Source organism: Equus przewalskii, chromosome 29 (genome assembly GCF_037783145.1).
Source record: "Equus przewalskii isolate Varuska chromosome 29, EquPr2, whole genome shotgun sequence".
Lineage (NCBI taxonomy): Eukaryota > Metazoa > Chordata > Mammalia > Perissodactyla > Equidae > Equus > Equus przewalskii.
Window position 1 is genome coordinate 41,519,085 of NC_091859.1, and position 20,517 is coordinate 41,539,601.

At 53.8% G+C, this 20,517-nt stretch overlaps 1 protein-coding gene across 2 annotated transcripts in view; it reads right to left on the reverse strand.

The window, feature by feature from the left end:
- PHF21B (PHD finger protein 21B) overlaps positions 1-20,517 on the reverse strand; it is a 102,718-nt gene that overhangs the window by 10,723 nt on the left and 71,478 nt on the right. For both annotated transcript variants that reach the window (XM_070600495.1, XM_070600496.1), the window contains exons 3-6: positions 18,450-18,542; positions 14,442-14,786; positions 11,948-12,088; positions 11-62 (exon numbers count right to left, since the gene is read on the reverse strand). In XM_070600495.1, coding sequence (XP_070456596.1) covers positions 11-62; positions 11,948-12,088; positions 14,442-14,786; positions 18,450-18,542 — 631 coding nt within the window. The remainder of the gene's footprint in view (positions 1-10; positions 63-11,947; positions 12,089-14,441; positions 14,787-18,449; positions 18,543-20,517) is intronic.

Sequence of the window (20,517 nt, forward strand, 5' to 3'; positions counted from 1 at the left end):
CAAACCTTACCTTCCAAGTGTTCCGTTGTCACCAGGCCCAGCGCTACCATGAAGGCGATTTTCTGCAGGAAGGAAACAGAGGAGCATGAACGGCCTTCACTCATTCAACAAACGTTTGCTAAGCACCTGCTTATGGGGCTGGCTAGTCTATTCTGGATTTCCTCAGTTTGTGCCTACTGTCCTTTCTCTGTCCCAGGTCCCCATCCAGGAGCCCATGGTACATTTGGTCGTCATGTCCCCTTAGCTCCTCTGGGCAGGGACAGTTTCTCAGACCCCCTTGTTTCAATGACCTTAACCGTTTCCAGGAGGACCGAGCAGGTGTCTTGTAGGAAGCCCCTCAGCTGGGATCTGTCTGCTGTTTCTCTCATGACTAGACTGGGACCATGGGTCTGGGAGGAGGACCACCAAGGGGAGGAGCCCTTCTCGTCCCATCCCAGCAGGGCAGGCGCTGTCACCAGGACGGATCCCTGTGGTGTTGACCTTGGTCACCTGGCTGAGGGGTGGTTGTCAGGCTTCTCACTGTAACTCTGCCCCGTCCATCCTGTCCTCTTCGTAGGTCACTAGGCACAGCCCACCCTCAGGGCGTGGGAGTTATGCTCCACTGGCACTTTTTCAGTCATGTGGACTAAAAAGATTTGTACGAGTAGAATTTATCAATATTTTCTTTCACAGTGTTTGCAGTGTTGAATCTTAGCAAGAGACGCTGAGGTTGTGAAGCAAGTTGCTTATGTTTTATTTTAGTACCTATGGTTTCACTTTTACATTTAGATTTCTGATCCATTTGGAACTCATCCTGGAGTGTACGGTGGGAAGTCTGGGTTCATTTTATTCCATATGGCTACTCATTTGTTCCAATGCCATTTATTGAAAATTCCATCTTTCCGCTTTTCACTGATGTAAGGAGCCACTTGAACCATACATTCAATTATCATACACACATTTGGGTCTATTTCCGGGCCTTCTACTCTCCTTCTATTCACGAGCTGCAGCCACAGTTGCCGAGGCTTCACGGGAACCCACTAGGATCGGAATGCCCTCTGCTTTTCCGCTCAGAGTTTCCTTGGCTCTTCCCGTTATGTTTTCATGTGAAATTCGCCAACCATCTCAGGCTGTTCTGAGAATGGGGGGATCAGTCGGAATATTTCCCGGGATGTTAAAATTATAAATTAACTTAGAGCATAATGACAACTTCATAATACAGCATTACATTTTCCTTCCCAAGCCATGTGTGCCTCTCTGTTCTTGTATTCAGGGGTTTTAAACTTTTCCTCAGTGGGTCCCGAATATTTTCATGATGTTTATTGCTAGGCATTTCATCTTTCTGTTGCTGTTGTAAAGCGGGCTGCCTATTAAGCATCTAACAGGGTGATATGTGTTCCTACAAAGACCATTGATGTTTTACATAACTCTTACACCCCACTGCCATCCCGAATTCTCTTATCGTCTGAAGCAGCTTTTCCATCGGTTCCCTTGGGTTTTCATCACTTCTCTTGGGTTCCCCACATCATCTCAAATAGTGACCGTTCACTCCTCCTTTCCAATTTTTACTTCTATGCTGTTTCTCAATTTCTCAGCTTTAAATGGTATTCTTTGATTCACTGAAACCCCAGGAGACAGACGGGACAATGTGAGACCTCAGCTCCCTCCGTCCCCCCAGCCTCTGTCCCTCCCTCTCTTCTCACTTTTACTAAGATGAATCTTTTATACATCGGAGCATGAATGTTAAATTCTGTTCCAACATCCTTACTCTGTCTCACTTTTACTCTGTAGTTACATATACATGATGCCCACCCCAGTGCTGGTGACAAAATGGCCCCATTGTCTCTTTTTTTTTTTTTTAAAGATTTTATTTTTTTCCTTTTTCTCCCCAAAGCCCCCCGGTACATAGTTGTATATTCTTCGTTGTGGGTCCTTCTAGTTGTGGCATGTGGGACGCTGTCTCAGCGTGGTTTGATGAGCAGTGCCATGTCCGCGCCCAGGATTTGAACCAACGAAACACTGGGCCGCCTGCAGCAGAGCGCACGAACTTAACCACTCGGCCACGGGGCCAGCCCCGCTCCCCCCCCCACCCCCATTGTCTCTTGGTTGCCTGGGATCGAGCCACTAGGAGTTTCTCACGAACGGCTCATGGCAGCAAGATTTCTTGAGTTCTTGGCAGATTTAAAACTTTTCTCTGTAGCGGTTCAACTTGAAGGCCAGCTTGTGTGTGCACAGAAAATCCTTGGCTCTTACTTTCTCTCCTTTGGATCTCGTGGATGTCGCGCTACTGTATTCTGGAGTTGAACGTCGCCGTGGGAAAGTCTGAAGCCAGTCTATTTTCCCTCTCAAGCGACTTGGTTGTTTTTGCCTGGATGCCTACAGGATCCTTTCATTTCTGTTAAAAGGCAGTGACATTACTGGGTTGTGTCGCAATGTTGACCATTCTCCTCGGTACACATGTCGATTTTCCCAGGCATGCGGTGTGTCCTTTCAATAGGTAAATTCATCTTCTTTTATTTCAGTAATCTTTTCTTTCTTTCTTTCTTTTTTTTTTTGAGGAAGATTAGCCCTGAGCTAACTGCTGCCAATCCTCCTCTTTTTGCTGAGGAAGACTGGCTCTGAGCTAACATCCGTGCCCATCTTCCTCTACTTTATATGTGGGACGCCCACCACAGCATGGCTTGCCAAGCAGTGCCATGTCCGCACCCAGGATCTGAACCAGTGAACCCCGGACTGCCAAAGCAGAACGTGTGAACTTAACCGCTGTGCCACTGGGCTAGCCCCTCAGTAAGCTTTTCTTGAATTATATTTAAAAAATAGTGGAGCATCACCACACAATGAAAAGGGGGGGTCCATAAAATTCCATCCTGTAAGCTGTACGCTCACATTAACACCAAAACAGTGAAACGACTCAGGCAGCCACAAGCTGCCAGAAGGCAAATTCTGGGGGTCAATCGATACAGGTCCAGGCTGCAGTTTGGTGCCACCTGGTTTCAATGTCCCCTCTGGGCCCTGTGGCTGCCTGGATGGCGGCAGGGACTCTAGGAATCCCCTGGCACTGGCAGCCATTCCCTGGTCTGATCTGGGAAGACTGGGCTGGGCGGATACTAGGAAGGTGGAGATGATGCTCCTGCCTCCTGGTTCCCCCTCCTCCACTGAGGATAACTTTAGCCCACGCTCATCTGAGGACAGCTAACGGGAGCCGGCTGCCTACCGTGTTTCAGCCAAATCCACGTCATTGCAGGGGTTACAGGACAGTCTGACTGTGTGTTCTGCTCTGTCATCCTGGGACCCTCTTTGACGCCTCCAACTATCCACCTGTTGTACCTTCTTTGCTTGTCTTCTGTGTTGCCTTCTAAAAATATTCAAAGCCTCATTCTATTTTGTTTTGTAGACTTTTCTCACTTCCACTTCCTTTGTCCCTGGCCATGTCTTCTGCTGTGTCTATGGTGCCCCGTGCTCATCCAGTTACATATTTATTTCTGTGATACTTATCTTATTTTTTTCCTGAATAATTCCAGCTCACATTTCATCCTCTCCAGCACTTTGGCCATTAGCCATCTCTTCCCTAAGTCCTTGTGGTTCATTTCCCCCCCCTTTTTTTTTTGGTGAGGAAGATTGGCCCTGAGCTAATATCCGTTGCTAATCTTCTCTCTCTTTTTTTTTTCCCCAAAGCCCCAGTACATAGTTGTACACCCTTGTTGTAAGTCATTCTAGTTCCTCCATGTGGGATGCCGTCACAGCATGGATTGATGAGTGGTGTGTAGGTCCGTACCCAGGATCTGAACAGGTGAACCCCAGGCCACCGAAGCAGAGTGTGCAAACTTAACCACTGGGCCACAGGGCTGGCCCCAGTTCGTTTCCTTCTCAGTGGTGATTATTTTATTAAGTCTCCTCTCTTTCTTTCTTTCTTTTTTTTTTTTTTTTGCTGGGAAAGATTTGCCCTGAGCTAACATCTGTTGCCAGTCTTCCTCTTTTTCTTTTTTCCTTCCCAAAGCCCCAGTGCATGGTTGTATATCCTAGCTGTAAGTCCCTCGAGTTCTTCCATGTGAGCCGCTGCCACAGCACGGCAACTGACACATGAATGGTGTGGTTCTGTGACCAGGAAATAAACCTGGGCCGCCAAGTGGTGAGTGCTGAACTTTAACCACTAGGCCACCAGGGCTGGCAGTAAGTTTTCCTTCTTTTAATTCACAGTATGATAGTAGATTTTTTTTCTAGTGAATATTCTTTAACTTATGGTAAAAATGGCTTCTCTTTCCCATGTTTTTCCTTACAGTGGCTTTGTATTGACATTATGCCAGATGCTCCTTTTTGTTAAACATATCGAATAAGCTGAGCTTTCCTGGATCAGCTCTTTGCAGGGGAAGGGGAGAAGGGACCCCCTAGCCTTCCATTGGCAACTCAAAAGCTCCTGCCAGGCGCACTGACTCCATTCTTCAAACTCGGTGCCTCAGTGGGATTCTCTCTGCCCCTCCAACGAGGTCAAGGAGGATTGTGGCACCCTCCCTGCTCCCGGATGCCTTGCAGACTGCAGCTGCCCCTATCCTGAGGGAGCACGTTTTAGCTCGTGCTTTCTGAGACTCGCCAACACCAGACGCTCCCTCTTTCCGCACATTCTCTCTCCATTTTCCCTCATACACAGTCCCAGCTTTTGCCCAATCCAGCCCCGTCTAACCTAAGTCCAGTTCACAGACACCCCTGTCCTTTTGCACTTGAGGATGGACTTGTGATCCTCAGGACTACGTGCAGCTGCCTCTGCACCGGCAGCTCCTCGGGCCTCATGGTACTCCCACTCCGGTCCTGCACGGCCAGCTTCCCTCTGATTTCTGTTGCCTCTGACAACACTAACATGCATTTCCCAGTCTCTAGAGTCTCTGGTCTGGTTTGAAATTCACAAAATTAAGTTTTTCATGTTGCCCTGTTTGCAGGGGGTGCAGGGGGAGATTTGGTTTGAAGCCACCGCCCTGTTTGTTCTGGAAGCTCAGCCAAGCCTTTCTGCTCTGCTTCATCTGCTAGTTTCTGACACGTGTGTTCAAAACTCTGCATTTTGTAAAATTAAAAAACAAAACAAAACAAAACAAAAAAACTCTGCATTTTGTGCATTTGCCAAATCTGCCTTGTAAGTTGGCCATCTATCTATGCATCTTAAAAACTACGTTGTTATGGGGCCTGTTAAATTATCTTGATGGATTTCCTTTAGTGTTTACACAACACACCTCCTTCATTCCTGCATTTCAACCTGTCTGCATGCTTTTTATTAAAGTATGGCTCTGACAAGCAATGTACAACTGGATTTTCTTAAGTCTGCGTTTTCCTTTTATCTCTGCTATTTAAGAGCAGGCACTTATTTCACTTGCATTTATTGTGGTTACTGATATATTTAGACTTATTTCCTCCACTTCATTTTCTATTTTCAATTCTCATCCTTTCTTTTTACTTCATTTCCTGGCTTCTTGAAAAAAATGTCCCATGTTCACTTCCTTTCCCTCTGCTGATTTGGAATTTATAGATGGTATTTTATTCTTTTTGGTGATTAGGCTAAAATTTTTTTTTTTAATGAAGATTAGCCCTGAGCTAACATCTGTTGCCAATCTTCCTCCCTTTTTTTTTTGCTCCAAAGCCCCAGTACATAGTTGTCCATCCTAGTTGTAAGTCCTTCTAGTTCCTCTATGCGGGACGCCGCCACAGCATGGCTTGATGAGCGGCGTGTAGGTCTGCACCCAGGATCCGAACCAGTGAACCCTGGGCCGGCAGAGCAGAATGTGCGAACTTAACCACTATGCCACCGGGCCGGCCCCTAAACATTTCAAGCATATGTTTTTAACAATGTTTTCCTAATGAAGTCTAAAGTTATTCCATATTTCTATGTTTCTCCCCAGCATGACACTGACTCCCTCTAAAATATCACCTCTGACCAACTTGTTACTGTTGCCTAGAATTTCCCTTTTATACCTGTTTCACAAAACAAAACTGGGTATTTTTTTTACAGTCTATACTTGACAAATTTATCTGTCGTTTAACAATTTCTGTGCTCAATGTGGTTTCTTACACCCACAGCCCCTCCCTGGCTTCACCCGTCTTCTTGCTAAAGCACCGTAACTTTTAGAGATGGTTTGTGGGTGATAACACTCTTAGTCCCTCTGTGTCTAAAAATGTCTCGATTTTGCACTTGCTCTTGAGAAACGATGCACCCGGGTATAAAATCCTGAGTTGGCTGTTGCCTTCTCTTAGCGGCCTGCAGAACTGCCCTGCTGTCCTCTGGCGGCTGCTGGAGGCGCATCATTCATCTGTCATTCCTTTGTGGGGAATCTGTGGTTTTGCTCTCATAGTTTTTATGATTTTTTTCTAGGCTTCTGGATTTACTTTTATTAATCCTGCCTGATAGACAGAGTCTACTTTCAATCTAAGAACTCACACCAATGCTCTCCAATCCTGGAGAATTTTCAGCTTCTCTTCTTCAATGGCTGCTCCCCGCCCCCTCCCTCCATCCTCCTTGGAGACAAAAGGGGAGGTTTCCTCACGCTCTGTCTGTCTCCTCCCTGCTCCTACACCCGTACAGCAGAGACAGACAAGAGATGGGGCAGTCTGACTTCTCTGCACGCCTGCGCTGTACCCATGGTGCCGTATTCCCAAGCACTGATTTTCTCTGTTCATCTTGTCTAGTAAGTTTTTTTATTATTCTAACCAATCACCATGGTTCTCATGACCAGATTTTCAAATACTTTTTATATTCATCTGATCTTCTTTCATTTTAGTGATATTTTTAGTTCATTATTCCTTATTTATTTCAAGTGGATGTTGTTCCTTTTTTTAAACTTCTTTAGAGTATCCTAGACATACTTATTTAAAAGTCGTTGCTAGTGTGTTCCACAAAATTAACTCGTCTTGAATAAATCCAAGCCCTACATGTCGATTTTATTGATTCTCACTCTCAACATCAGATAACTTCATGGGTCTTAGAATTCTGTCTTCAGACTTGTTTTGGGCACAACTTCTTTTTCCCTCTGTTTTGTTTCTCGTTTTCTCTCCCTCCTGCTCACCCTGCCTTTTAGCGAGTTTGCAATCACCTTGGCCTCGTCCCCCGCCCCTGCTGACCCCCGTTCAGCTGTGGCCTCTGGCACAGGGTGGCTCCTGGACAAGCAGAGAAGCCTGGTTCCACTCCTCTCTCACTGAAGAACTTTGGGGACCCACTGTCCCGCGGGAGCTGCCCTCCCTCCTAGTCCCTCGCCGGATTCTGAAACTGGAGCCCAGGCTGGGGCATCAGTCCTGCTCGCTGCCTGTGTTTCTGGGACACGGGAGGCCCGGCTTCATCTTTATGTCTCTTCCTGCCTTTCATCTGTTGCTGCTGTGGGTCTGTGCACAGGGGTGCACCCAGAGACCATCCTGATGGGGGTCGTGCTTTGATGGATGACTTGGTTATTTCTGAATTTTGGAAAGGTCCTTCTAGGTGCAGGGTGAATAGACAGGGAGGAAGCCATCCAGGGGCCGGGAGCCCAGGGCCTGGGGAGAGATGGGGCAGGAACGGGGGCTGTGGCAACAGGGATGGCATGGAGGGAAGGAGCATCTGTGTGCACAGGTCCCACCCAGAGAGGCGGCCGGCGCCGGGGCTGCAGCCAGTGCTCACACAGGCCTGGAACCCCTGCCCTGGCTGCCCCTCCGAGGGCATGCACTGACCCGAGGGCGGCCAGCTGGGACAGATGCTACCTGAGGCTGAAATAACGGGTGGCACCAAAAAGACCACAGCTCTGTCCTAAAGACGGCCTGGGCCTCGAGACAGGAAGGAGCAGACAGAGCCTGGGGTCAGGAGCCAGGAGCCCAGGTTCTGTCCGGGCTTAACGCACAGCCCTGTGACCACGTACATGGCCAGCCTCTCTGAACCTCGGTCTCCTCATCTGTAAACTGAAAACTAACTCCTGCCATACTCCACAGAGCCACTGCGAGGACGTGGGGGGCAGGGAGCACAGTCAGCTACGAGGGCTCGGCACAGATGTGGGGTCCCTGCCCCGTGTCCCTGCAGTGCCTTGGGTGGGCACGGCCACTTCCTGTGCCCGAGTGTCAGCTCCCTGCCTACCTCATGGGGCTGCCAGGAGGCTCAGACACCGCCCTGCATGTGAACACCTGTCACAAACTACAGAACGTCACAGACACGACCAGCCCTGCTACGAACCACAGTCCACCCTGGCACTTCACTCACATGGCAAGAAACCCCGGGCAAACTCCGGCCCAGGCTGCGATGATCTGAGAGCTGCACTGACTGCGGCCACATCTGTTCCAGCCTCAACCTTCTCGGCTGAGTGGCTTTCTTTGGTCCTTGTTTTCTACTTATTTCTATAGTTGTCACTTTGCGGTACGTGCCCCCATAAAAGCTGTCCATCTCCACTGAAACTAGGAGGCACCTGTGGGATTGCAGACAGGCCAAGACTGGGCAGTCAGAGGCCCGGCCAGCCTCAGCTCTCAAGCTCCTGGTATGACCTCGGGTTGGCACATGCCAAAACAGAGGACAAGACCCCAGCTCCGTGGGGGCTGTGAGGGTTCAGCAGGGTAGCCGGACATACGGCGTCCGGCACGCGCCTGCTGCAGGGGGCTGGGTGAGGGTGCCAGGACCCCAGCTCTGGGCACGGGTCAGGCGATGTCCTTCAGGAATAAGCAGGACAGTCTCAGCCACATAAAAGGAAGCTAGAACAGACCCTTCAGAAAAGGTGCTGACCTTGGTCATAGGAAGAGCGAAACACACCTGAGAGGTGAGCACTGGCTCCTGATATCCAGTCTGATTAAAAAAAAAAGGGTTTGTACTGCCTATACACAACACATTTAAACATAGAATAAACAAGTAAGTAAGCAGAAGAGAAGATAAACTTAGGAAAATGAGATGCAGCCAGATAAGGTTTGGCTTCACACTACAGGTCAGAGGCCCTACACGATTGCTAGGGGTCAGTCACAGACTTGGCTGTGAGCTCCCTAGCAGCCCAAGCAAAGAGAGAGGCAGCAGCAGTTACACAGTCCCACGGTTTCCTGACTCTCTGGAGTCTCCTGGAAGTGCTGGGGCCCCTGGGGGGCGAGGCCAGGCTGTGGGCCCCTGGGAAGGTGAGGAATGGGGACCCTTTCCCACTGACAGTCATCACTTGCAGGAAGGCCGGGAGCTGCGTGTGGGAAAATCGTGGGAGCAGGGGATCCTGGGATAGCAGTCAGCCCCTCCACAGCTCCCCGAGTCATTCAGCTCTGGCCCCAAACCTCACCCCCTCTCAGCGTGACCCAGGCAGAGGAGGCCAGTGGGGCACAGGACTTAGGACCTCAGGATCTGGGGCCAGTCTGCATGGGTGTGGCTCCTAGCTCTGACGGTCACTACTTCTGGGCCTCAGTTTCCCCACCTGTACAAGAGGTTAACAGTCCCCAGGGCACAGGCCGCTCGCTGTGGGGACTGAATCTGACACGCTGTGCCCGGGCTGGCCGGCAGCAGACGCTCTTCAGGTCGCTATCCTGGTCTGCACTTCCTCGCACGCACCTCCTGGGGTCCAAGAGGTCGTGGAACAGTCCTTCCCCCGAGCCCAGAGCCGTCCTGGGCACCGGGAAACCGCTGTCCCCTTCTGCTGCACGTCCTGTGCCGTCCCAGCCCTGCCGGGCGCCCACCAGGCCGGCCCCCCAAGGGTTGCAGGAGGCCCCTGGGAGCCCCCAGCCACTGCCCTGGCTGCCACGTCACAGCCACGCCGACGGGGGTCACAGAGACACCGTCAGAGTTTCTTTACAGAAAACCCACACCCACAACCGGGGCTCCCGACGGGCACATGGGCGGGTCCCGGGGCGGCCACCGCGCCGGCCTCAGTGCTCTTCATTACATCTTCACCAAAAGGTCCACAGGCCGCCACGGCGTCCCGCGTCTGCGCGCACAGTGTTCCCAGCCCTCTTTGAAAAGAAACTTTAATAAGGATTTTTACACCAGGACGTGTTGTCATTGCAAGTTCTATTTCAGTCATTATACGTATTTATGCTAATTATGTCATTAGATGTAATTACACTAATTGTATAAACGCACAATAATTGACTAAGATATACTTTGAGAGAACAAAGAGAATCCACCCAGAAAACCTTCCTGGATGTTAAGGGGGCAGCAAACCCCTCAGAGGACAGAGGGTGCTCATGGGAGCCTTGGGCTGTGAGCTCACCCCAGGCCTCCCCATGCACACAGTAGGTGCACATACGTTGCCTTGGAATGAAACCGATTCTCTCTGTTGAGACAAAATTGGGCCACAGAGGAGCCTTGGTTCTGTCTCAGCTTCCGTGGGTGGTCAACTCTATGAATCCCCAGCGGATCTTCTGGATGCGTCAAAGGACGATAATCAAGTCACTCTCCTGCTCAAAGATATTCCATGGCTCCCCACTATCCACGGAACAAAGCCCCACACGGCAGCCGGCATCCAGGTCCCCCAGGAGCGGCTCCGACGTCTATCTAACCCTGTGTCTAGAAATTGTTTTGCAGTCCGAACAGGCCAGCTGACCTTCCTGGGTGTGCCGAGTCCTTTCCCACTCGTACCGAGGCAGTCCCTCCACCCGGCACGCCATCCCGCCTGCCTCTTGTCCCTCTGTTGACACCCCGCCTGTGCCTCCAGTCCCTCATGATCACGCCCCTCCTCTGCACAGCCTCCCCTGTCCTCCCAGGTGGACACGCTCTGTCCCTCTCCCTGGATCTCCCAGAGCTCTGAGTCTGGAATTCTCTGATGACACCTGACACTTTTAAACGCAAGTTCAGGTCCCAGTGGCCGTGCCTGTGTCTGCCCATAGCAGTGAGTTTCCCCAGGCCAGGACGACATCTGCGCCATCTCGGCGCCTCCCCTCCGCCGTCAGCACAGAGCCGGGCGTGGAGCAAACTCAAAGATATGCCTGACGAACAAATGAACGGATGGACAGATGACCGACTGACTTCTTTTGAGAAGGGCGGCACTTGGACACAAAGAAGCCTACGGAGCTGCAGGGGCCCAGGGGGCTCTCTGCTGCCTGCCGGGGGCGGGGTGCTCAGGGAAGGCTGCCTGGAGGAGAGGACGTCTGAAGTGAATCTTGTAGGATGGATGAGGGTTCAGTAGGAGGGAAAAGGGCCAGGTGGGGGCAGTCACATGGAAAAAGGCCCAGAGGGTTCATTTTGGCCCAGGATGGCCGAGGACGCAAGCAGCAATACAAGGACCATCACCTGCGGGAACCAAAAGTTCAACATGGAATGGCCTTGAGCCAGCCGCTCCGTCTTATAGCTCCTTCAGTGCAGGTGACCGCACGTTAGCCACGCGTTGGGCTGGTGTGACAAGAGCCTATTCATCCCTTCTCCTTCACATGGGGGTGGGGGAGGTGGCACTATGTGCAATTTCTGGAAAGTTCTGCAGGCACCTTCAGGAGACACCTGCGTCTCCCAGGCCAGCCTTGGCAGCAGCGGACTTCTAAGGCACTCAGGGTCCTGCTCTGCTGCCTCCGGATGCTTGGGATCGGCCACGACTGCGCGGAGAGGAGGCAGGGCTGCCTTAGGGGCACGCTGCCAGGAGCAGCCCGGGCCCCGGACGGAGGGTCCTGAGGATGGGCGGGGACGGCCGCACCGGGGATGGTGCATAACGGCCAGCAGGGTCCCAGGCACTCTCCCGGGGGCTTGGCTGACACTGACTCACGGAATCCGCCCAACAACACTGCCAGGAAGGAAGACGCACCACCCCCGTTTTACAGCTCATCGGCCCCCGTCACTCTGCTATCAACTGCCAGCGCCAGGATGCGAATCCAGGCAGTCTGGGTCTAGAATCTGCACTAACTGCTGCCCCACGCTGCCGCTCAGCGGGCAAATCTGTGAGATGAAACTCTGAGCAAGCCCCCGCCCAGAGCTCCCGCTGCACACGGTGGCCGTGCCCTGGGCTTATCGGGTGACCCCACGGTGAGGCCCATCCCCACTCCACACACAGCCGTGTCCTGCAGCAGCCCTCAGACCCCGGCGCCCTACCTCGGGGTTCTCCTGGCTTGGGGGCTGGTCTTCCTTCTTCTTTTTGGTGGCCTGAGCTCCCTGAGATGGCTCCTCCGTGGGCGGCCGCGACTCCGCCGTGCTCTCAGGCTGCGTCTGCACTTGAGGCTGAAGGATGATGACCTGGAAGATGCGGTGGAGGGGTGAGCGGGGCAGGGGATGGAGGGGCCGCCAGGAGGGCCCAGGGTGGGCCAGGCCCACAGAGTCCGGGGCCAGGGGTGTCCACCCCATGAGGGCACAGGCCTCGAATGGCGGGTCACAGAGGAACGAGGCAGCTTGCCTGATTCTCTAGTCCATGGGTGCCAGCACCCAGGCCACGCTCCTCCTGACAGCCCTGTGCACCGCGAGGACGGTCTGTGCGGATGGGCCTGGTTTAGGAACCAGGAGGGCCTGGGTTCAATCGGGCACTCCCGATTCCCAGCTGTGTGGCCTTGGGGAGGTGCCTTTGCTTCTCTGAGCCTTAGGTGCCTCATCAGTAAAACCTTTGAAACACCTACCTTTAGGCAGGCTGTGAAGATTCGGACAGCAAGGGCTCAAGGGAGGTTGGTTTCTTTACCCCCAGCTCAAATGCAGGTAAACTGAGGCCGAGAGAGCTCAGACTTGCTCCTTGCCTGAGGTCACTGGGTTAGGCAGCAGAGGGGCTGAGAGCCTCCCTGGGTCTGTGGGGCTGTACTGCCTGGCCTGCCCACTCCCTGCTCTGTCCCTGGGCCCCCAGGCCACCGAGACTGAGGCTCTCAAACCTGGCCTGGGGGCAGGTGGGAGCAAGGAGGTCCTGCCGTTACCACTCTAAGGGGCCTGCCAAGCCTGGGGGGCGGGTGAAGGGGGAGGTGGGCTCCAGACCTGCTCAGCATCACCCAGCGCAGCCCCCTGAGCAGGCCCTCACCAGGGTTCAGGGTTGCCATCTGTTGTGATCAAAGGGTCTGAAGCTGACAAGTCTGAGGTCACTTCTGCAGCCCAGCCTCCCCCTGGGCTGGAACCCCCTCCACCTGCGGCTCGGCGATCTTATTTCTTTTGGACAGGGAATGGGGAAAGAATCATTATCTTTCACGGACCTAGGACAAAGGAACTTGCCAGGAGCAGCCAGCGAGGGTCTGGCCCAAGCCAGGAATGACCTGAACTTGTCCCCGCCCCCCAAGAACATGTGGGGATATCATGTGAACTTGAGGCTCCCAAGTATGAAGAGGACACGCCCTCCGTCCTTCCGCTGGCTTAAGAGAAAGCTCCTTGTTCTTTGTAGCACAACTTTAAAACCCCAGGTTTCTCTGGGTGGAAAAAAATACCCCCTTTTCATATTCATGGGAAGAAAAACATTAAGATCCCAGTAGAAAAAAAGTGCAAAGAATATCCTCAAAGGAGCCACACAGGACACAGAATTCTTGAAAAGCAGAAGAAAACACTCCAACTTCATAATAACCAAAGGAATTGAACTTTCAACAACGAGCCTCTGTTTGCATCGATTCAATGAACAAAAAGTGTTTAAAATGACAAAACCCAGTGCTGATGAGGTTGCAGTGAAATGGGTGCGTTCACCCAGCACACTCCTGCCAAGCAGCCCCCACCCAGGCACGGTCCTGGGGGCACGGCTCCTCGTGGAGCTTGCCATCCAATCCCGGCCGGCGATAACTCCTTAGGCTGCGAGCCGCCGGGATCTGTCCACGGGTGGGAGGGCCCGAGAGCATAATTCTCCCAGGAATACGCCGTGTGCAATAACAGGGGGTTGCATGAAAGTGGAGGGCTAACATTCAGGCTGGGGAGCAGAAGGGACGCTGGCATACAGAAGAGCGGGGCGGCCTGGCGGACCCTGAATTGGGAACAGGGGGAAAGAGGCCAAAGCGGGGGGAGGGCACCTTCTCCGCAGTCCAACGGCCTCTGACAGCACGATAGCCAAGCAGCTCGGGGGGCAGCCGGGTGAGGACCTCAGTTTTAGTTTTAAATTGTGGCAAGAAATCATAGATTTTCTACTCAGGCACCTGGGGTCCAAAAAAGGCCTCAGCTACTGAACTCCAGCAGCAAAGCCCCATCATCAGTCCTGGGCTCTCCCAGCCATCCACTCGGCAGCCACCCAGGTCACCAGCTAATTAATTATCCCAACGAATGAAGTCATTCATTCACTGACCAGTCATTCCTTTCCCACTGGTATTAATCCATTCAGCCCCAAATTCTTTCAATCACATATTCCTTCATTTTCCCCGCCTTGTGCCTGCAGGATTCCTTTCCGTAATCACTCACTCATATCGCCGTTCATTCTAGCCCTGATTCAGTCACTCAGTCACTCATTGGCATCCCCCAGTCACTCTGCACAGCTTCATTCACTTGATCACTCATTCGTGCACCCTTCACTCACTCCCCCGTTCATACCCCATCCATTCACTTGGCCACTCAGTCATCCCGCCATCCAGTCGCTCCTCCTGCCCGGGCCCCACCCACCCGGCCCCTCTTGGACAACTGCCTCCCCTGTGTGCAGGGCCACCCTCACCTTGTTGTCGGCACTGATGAGGAGGGGCTGGACTTTGATGCTGTCGCTGACCACGGACACGGCGGTGCTGGGGGCCATGGCGGCGGCATTGCTGGGGGCGGTGGAGATGATGGCGTAGGCCACGCCAGCACTGCTCAGAGGAGAGGTGACGGCGGCGGACTCGGCGAGGGGCTGGCTGCCGGGCGTTGGCACATGGCTCACGGTGTTGTTGGCAGTGGGGAGGGCTGGGCTGGGGTTCTTGATGCTGACCACGGTGGCCTTCTGGAATGTTGGGGGCTGCTTGGGTGGCCGGTCCCGGCCCGGGGTGACGGGGAGGCTGTCTGGAATCAGAGTCTTTGGCCTAACCTGGGGACGAAGGGACAGTTGCGTGGTCAGACGGACACAGAGGCAGGGTGATGAGCAAAGCCAGCACTGGGAAGGACACGACCTGGCTCAGAAACCTCCCACATTAGAGGGGAGGGGGCAGCAGTGGAGAGGTGATGGGACCCACCAAGGCCGCCTGCATCCGGGGCTTGCACTGACTGGCCAGGGGGCTCAGGAGGAGCCAGTCTGGGTCCCAGTCCCTCCCAGCCCAACTCAGATAAAACGGTGAAGAACAAAGGAAGAGAGCATGGGAAAGCAGACGTGGACGAGTCAGAGGGAGGGCAGGCGCCACAGGACTGCATTCGCATCCAGTCGCAAAGCGGGGCAGCTCTCGACATCAGGTGTCTGCGGAACTGCCCTTGGGGTGATGACTGGGGGGTCCGTGGGGGCTCCTGGGCCTGCTCAGTCTGCTTCTTGATCTGGGTGGGGTGCCGCTGTATCCCCTGGGAAAGCCATTGAGCTGTGCTTGGGACGTCACACTCTAAGAAGTCCATGTACCGCGAGAGAGCACAGAGTGTGCGCGGCATCCACGTGGTTCAGGCCAGGGCTCTGCGCGGTATGTTGGGGCCCATCCCGCCCCCTCCAGGCACTGTGTGGTTTCCGGCATGCACCTCATCTGTGCACTGGGGGCGATGGGACCCAGCCAGGTTGCAGCAGGGGAGAAAATGCACCAAGTGCCAGGTGTGTGCCGACTGTCGGCGGCCCAGCACGCCATGACCTTAAGTGAGCCTCCCGCAGACCCCGTGGGACCCGCGCTCACATCACCTTCTCGGAGATGAGGAGACAGAGCTGGGAGAAGGGAGACGACTCGCCCTGTCTTCTGGGAGCCCCTGTGGCTGCAGTGCGGAGCAGGCATGTCGGCCCGTCCCACAGATGAGCAGACCACAGCATGAAGAGGGAGGGATGTACTGAGAACGACGGTGCTACAGGCGTTACTCCTCCCAGGGCGGCGGGACGTGCACCCGGGACTTCCAGAGGCTGCCTGGTGCTCGTGCAGGCTGGCGGGGTGCTGCGTTGGCCCCAGGCATTACCCCATCTGTCTCCCCCGTCCCTTCGCCACTGACCCGAGTGGAGGGAGAGGCCTCAGGCAGTTCCCGCAGGGTTCCTGACCTGGGCAGGTCACCGCAGTGCGGTGTGCCCCTCATCAGGCAGGCACCATGTCCATAGGCTCCTCGCCAGGGCCTGCCATGGGGCTGGTGCTAATTCTGCTGGCCTTCCCTTCCCCTGCCACGGGGGACCTCAGCAAAGTGGGCCTGCCTTCTAAGCACAGAAATGACTTCCCCACCATCAGGGGACTCATGGAGGCCGGAGCTGAGGACCTCGCGCCTGCTCTGGTCAGCCTGGGATAGGACCATCCTGACCCACTCTGTCCCTGGCACCAGTGGACAGTCGCAGAGACCAACACAAACACCAATACTGAATATGAAAAGTGGCAGAAAGAATCCTTCCTCTGGTCCTTCTGCGACGGTCCCCAGCCCGGGATGTGCTGCTCTCTGCTTCTGAAGAGGACCAGCCGGGGCAGACGGGGTGAGCGGTGGTCACGAGGACCCCAGCTGTGATCTCCGGCTCCCGTCGGCAGTGGGGGGGCTGTTGCACGCTCTGTCAGTACCTCCTAGTCATTCGGGGTTTGCCCACGCGCTGTGGTTCACGCTGGCCGGCTAACACTACACAATCGGGACTCCAAATATGGCTGAGCGGGGTGCAGACCACAGGGGCCGGACTCTGAACAGGAGCTCAGCCAGCGGCTCAGGGTTTGGCCCAAACCTGTGGGCCTCCAACCAGGGAAAACACATTCGGGGGACCCCAGAGCTCATGACATTCCAGCTGGTGCCACTTGGAGGTGTGTGCAGATCCAGGCCCCGCCCTCCTCCTGCAGGAGCTCCAGGGGCCCTCCCCACCCTCCACCCGCTCTCCTTTCTCTGGGCCTGTGGGCAGTCCCCACCAGGTTGGCCCCCTCCACACGCTGCCTATTCTGCTTCCCATGAGGCTCCCTGCACCAACGGCAGCAGTCACAGCTGGACCAGGTGAGCACTGGCCACCTTCTGGCCTGAGTGGACCCACCTGGAGGCCACCAAGTCAATGTCAGGTCCAGATGTTTGCTGGGAGGGGGACAGCAAGGTCAAAACATGGAGACACAAGCCCCAGAGCAGCAAGGTGAGAGGAGGAGGTTCGGGGGAGGTGCAGAGGCCGACGATGAGGGACTCTGTAAATGCAGCACATGCCTGAGTGTGTGCGTGCGTGTGCACGTGGTGGGGTGGAGACACGAGTGGGGCCTCGGACTTTCACAAGTGAGGGGTGCACGTGGGAGTGAGAAATCCTAGGAACACAGCACCAACCTTGATCAGAAGCCCCAATCCGACCCTCCCTTGCTCAAAGCCTTCCATAGCTCCCCACTACCTTCAGGTCCCTGACAGGCAAAGCCCAACTCTGGGGCCTGATATCCGAGGCCCCCGAAAGGCCCCTGTTGACATCTCCTCCTCTGCCTGCTCCGCCCTCCCCCCACAGTGCCACGAGGACTGCAGTTCTGGCCTCCCCACGACCCCTGCCTCCATTTCTCACCCCAGTGCCTTGTGCTTGACGGTCCCTCTCCTGGGGGCTCATTCCCTGGGCCTGCCTCCCCCTCGGCCTGCCACGACCTCCCACCCTCTGAGGTCTGCTTTAAGCACCGCCTCCTCCAGGAAGCCCTCCCTGACCTCCAGGTGGCCTATGGGCCTCCTCAGGGTTCCTATCGCCCCTGTGTATCCTTCTGACTCAGCCCAGTAACCTTGGGTTCAAAGCATCTGTTTCCTTGTCTGCCCCCACGCCCACCCCAGACTCTGAGCCTCTTAGGAGCAGGACCCTGGCAGATTCAGCACAGGTGGGCCCTTGGCGAACGCTGCCACGAGGACGAGAGGTTTCCAGAGCAGCCACCCCTCTGTGTCCTGGAGCTGGAGGCATCTGTCTAGCCCTGCAGCCCCAGGACAGGTGGGATGTACACAGCAGGTGCTCAACAAAGCTGAGCATTGGTTAGGAACTGGCAGGTGTTTGCTCCGTCCCAGGCAGGGCTAGAAGGGCTTTGTGCCACCTGGTTCAGTGCTCATAGTGCTGGGGAGCCACTCGCACCAGCCTGTCTGCAGGACAGACTCAGCCCGGGAAGGTGAGCGCCCAGGTAACTCGTCCAAGTGTGGCGCCCAATCACAGGCCTGGACGGGACCGGGACACCCGGCCAGCGTCCGCTCCGCCTCCCAAAAGGCAGCCTCTTGTCCAGAGTTTCTCACACTTTTCTGACGGTGACCCATAGTTTAAAATCTGCATTACCTCATGACCTAGTCCAGAGCCAGGTTACCCAAGACGCAATGCTAACGATGTGTCTTGCTGTTTTCTGTCCTATTCTAGTCCAGCCAAGCTTATTCCACTAAAAGAATCCTGGTCATGACCCACAGTTTAGTGGGTCACGCAGCTCCTCACCGTGCAGGTCGCTGGGTCTGGTCCACACAGCTGCTCTGAAGGATGGGCAGAGCATGCGGGGGAGGGGGGGGCTCCCAGAGCGTGCGGGTCCCACCAGCTCACTGCCCACCTCAAACCTCAGAGCTGAGGGGCCGGGGACAGGGACCACGGGGATGGACGGACAGACAGTCACCCTGGGGCTGCCCACAGGCTGCTTACCTGAGGTAGCTCTGCCGCTCCTTGCCCGGCCAACCTCTGCAAGGAGCTGACCTGAGGACCCGTGACAGGCACTGCAGTGATGGTTCCCAAAGCCTGCAAGACAGAGCAGGTGGCACTGAGACGGGACACAGCACTGAGATGGCACACGGCACTGAGACGGGACACAGCACTGAGACGGCACATGGCACTGAGACGGCACACGGCACTGAGACGGCACACAGCACTGAGATGGGACACAGCGATGAGATGGCACACGGCACTGAGACGGCACACGGCACTGAGATGGCACACAGCACTGAGACGGCACACGGCAGTGAGACGGGACACAGCGATGAGATGGGACACGGTGCTGAGAGGCACGCGGCGCCCCCAGCCTGGCCGAGCAGGGGTGCCTTTTAGACAGCAAACTCTGCTCTTCCCTCTCTTTATCATGAGTCTTTTAATGATGAAAATAATATATACTCATGCAAGAAACTTTGGAAGCTAGAGAAAGAAAAAGAAAGGCATTGCCTGGAAAATAATTACCCTTTGCTGCACATTAGCTTCCTTTTTAAAAGTAAGTTTTTTATGTAGCAGAGGTGGAATTTTGTAACCTGTTTTTCTACTTTTGCTTAAGGATCCGTGCAGATTTTCCAATGTTGCCACAATCTTCCCAAATCACTCCTGGAAGGGCTGCAGAGTCTTCCATCAGCAGACACAATGGCATTTCCTTAGCCCATCCCCTCTCCTTAGAAATTTGGGTTCTATTCCTGTCCTTTTCCGATTAATAAATAATGCTGCAATAAACGTCTTGGTGGATAAAGTCATTTCCACAAGACAAAGTATTTCCGTGGGAGAGAGTGTAAAAAACAGGGATTAATGGGCAGGAATTTTAAAAGATCAGCATACCTTTGGCCCTTGATATGTGTCCCCACTGTGCCCTCAGGAGGGGCAGTGACCAGGACACACCCTGACACAACCCCAAATTCCCGCTCCCCAATTCAGGGCTCTCTCCAATGCACGATGGCATGGCCGCACCAGGGGCAAGGTGGGTATTTAGGGTGTGGAGATGGGAGATGACACCCTCCCAGGGTCTTTAGGGCTCCACAAATGCATATACGAGATGTGTTGTGGGGAGCCCGCCTGCCTAAGGTCTCATTCTGTGGGAATCACCGCTACTTACAGCTGACGAAGGGGCAGTACCATCCAGCCACGTTTGTACCCCCTGAGCCCGCCTGATGGGCAGAGGCACCCCTCACTCAGACCCAGCCAGACCATCGGTGGCCAGCCATCAGCAAGGTTCTCTCTTGAACTTAGATGCAGAAATTCTTAACAAAGTGTTAGCAAATCAATCCCAACAATGATAAAAAGGATAATACAACAGGAGCAAGCTGAATTTATGCCAGGAATGCAAGGTCACCTCACCATCTGAATATCAGTCAGAAAAAGTCCAATATGGTTATCTCAGTCGACGCAGAGAAAGCATTGAGCAAAATTCAACATCTGTTCACAACAAAACTCTCAGCCAAACTAGGAACAGAAAGCAACTTCCTCAACCTGACAAAAGGCATCTATAAAAAACCAACAGCTGGCATCATACTTCATGGTGAAAGACTGCACGCCTTCCCCGAGATCAGGAATGAGGCAGCCATGCTCCCTCTCGCCACTCTTATTCAGCACTGGACTAGAAGTCCCAGTCAGTGCAATAAGGCAAGAAAAAGAAATAAAGAGCCTCCAGATTAGAAAGAAGAAATAAAAGTGTCTTTATTTGCAGTATCATCTACATAGAAAATCTTATGGAATCTACAAAAAAACCCCGTTAGAACTAATAAAAGAGGTCAGCAAGGTTGCAGGATACAAGGTCAATATACAAAAAGCAATTGTATTTCTATACACTAGCTGCCAACATTCAGAAATGTAAAAAATGTTCAAATGCCATTTGCAAAAGCATCAAGAAATAAGGAACACTTAGGGATAAATGTGACAACAGCTGTCTAAAACTGGCACACTGAAGACTTCCAAACAGTGCTGTGAGAAATTTAGAAACACTTGTGTAAACAGAGAGACGTACTGTAACCATGCGTCAGAA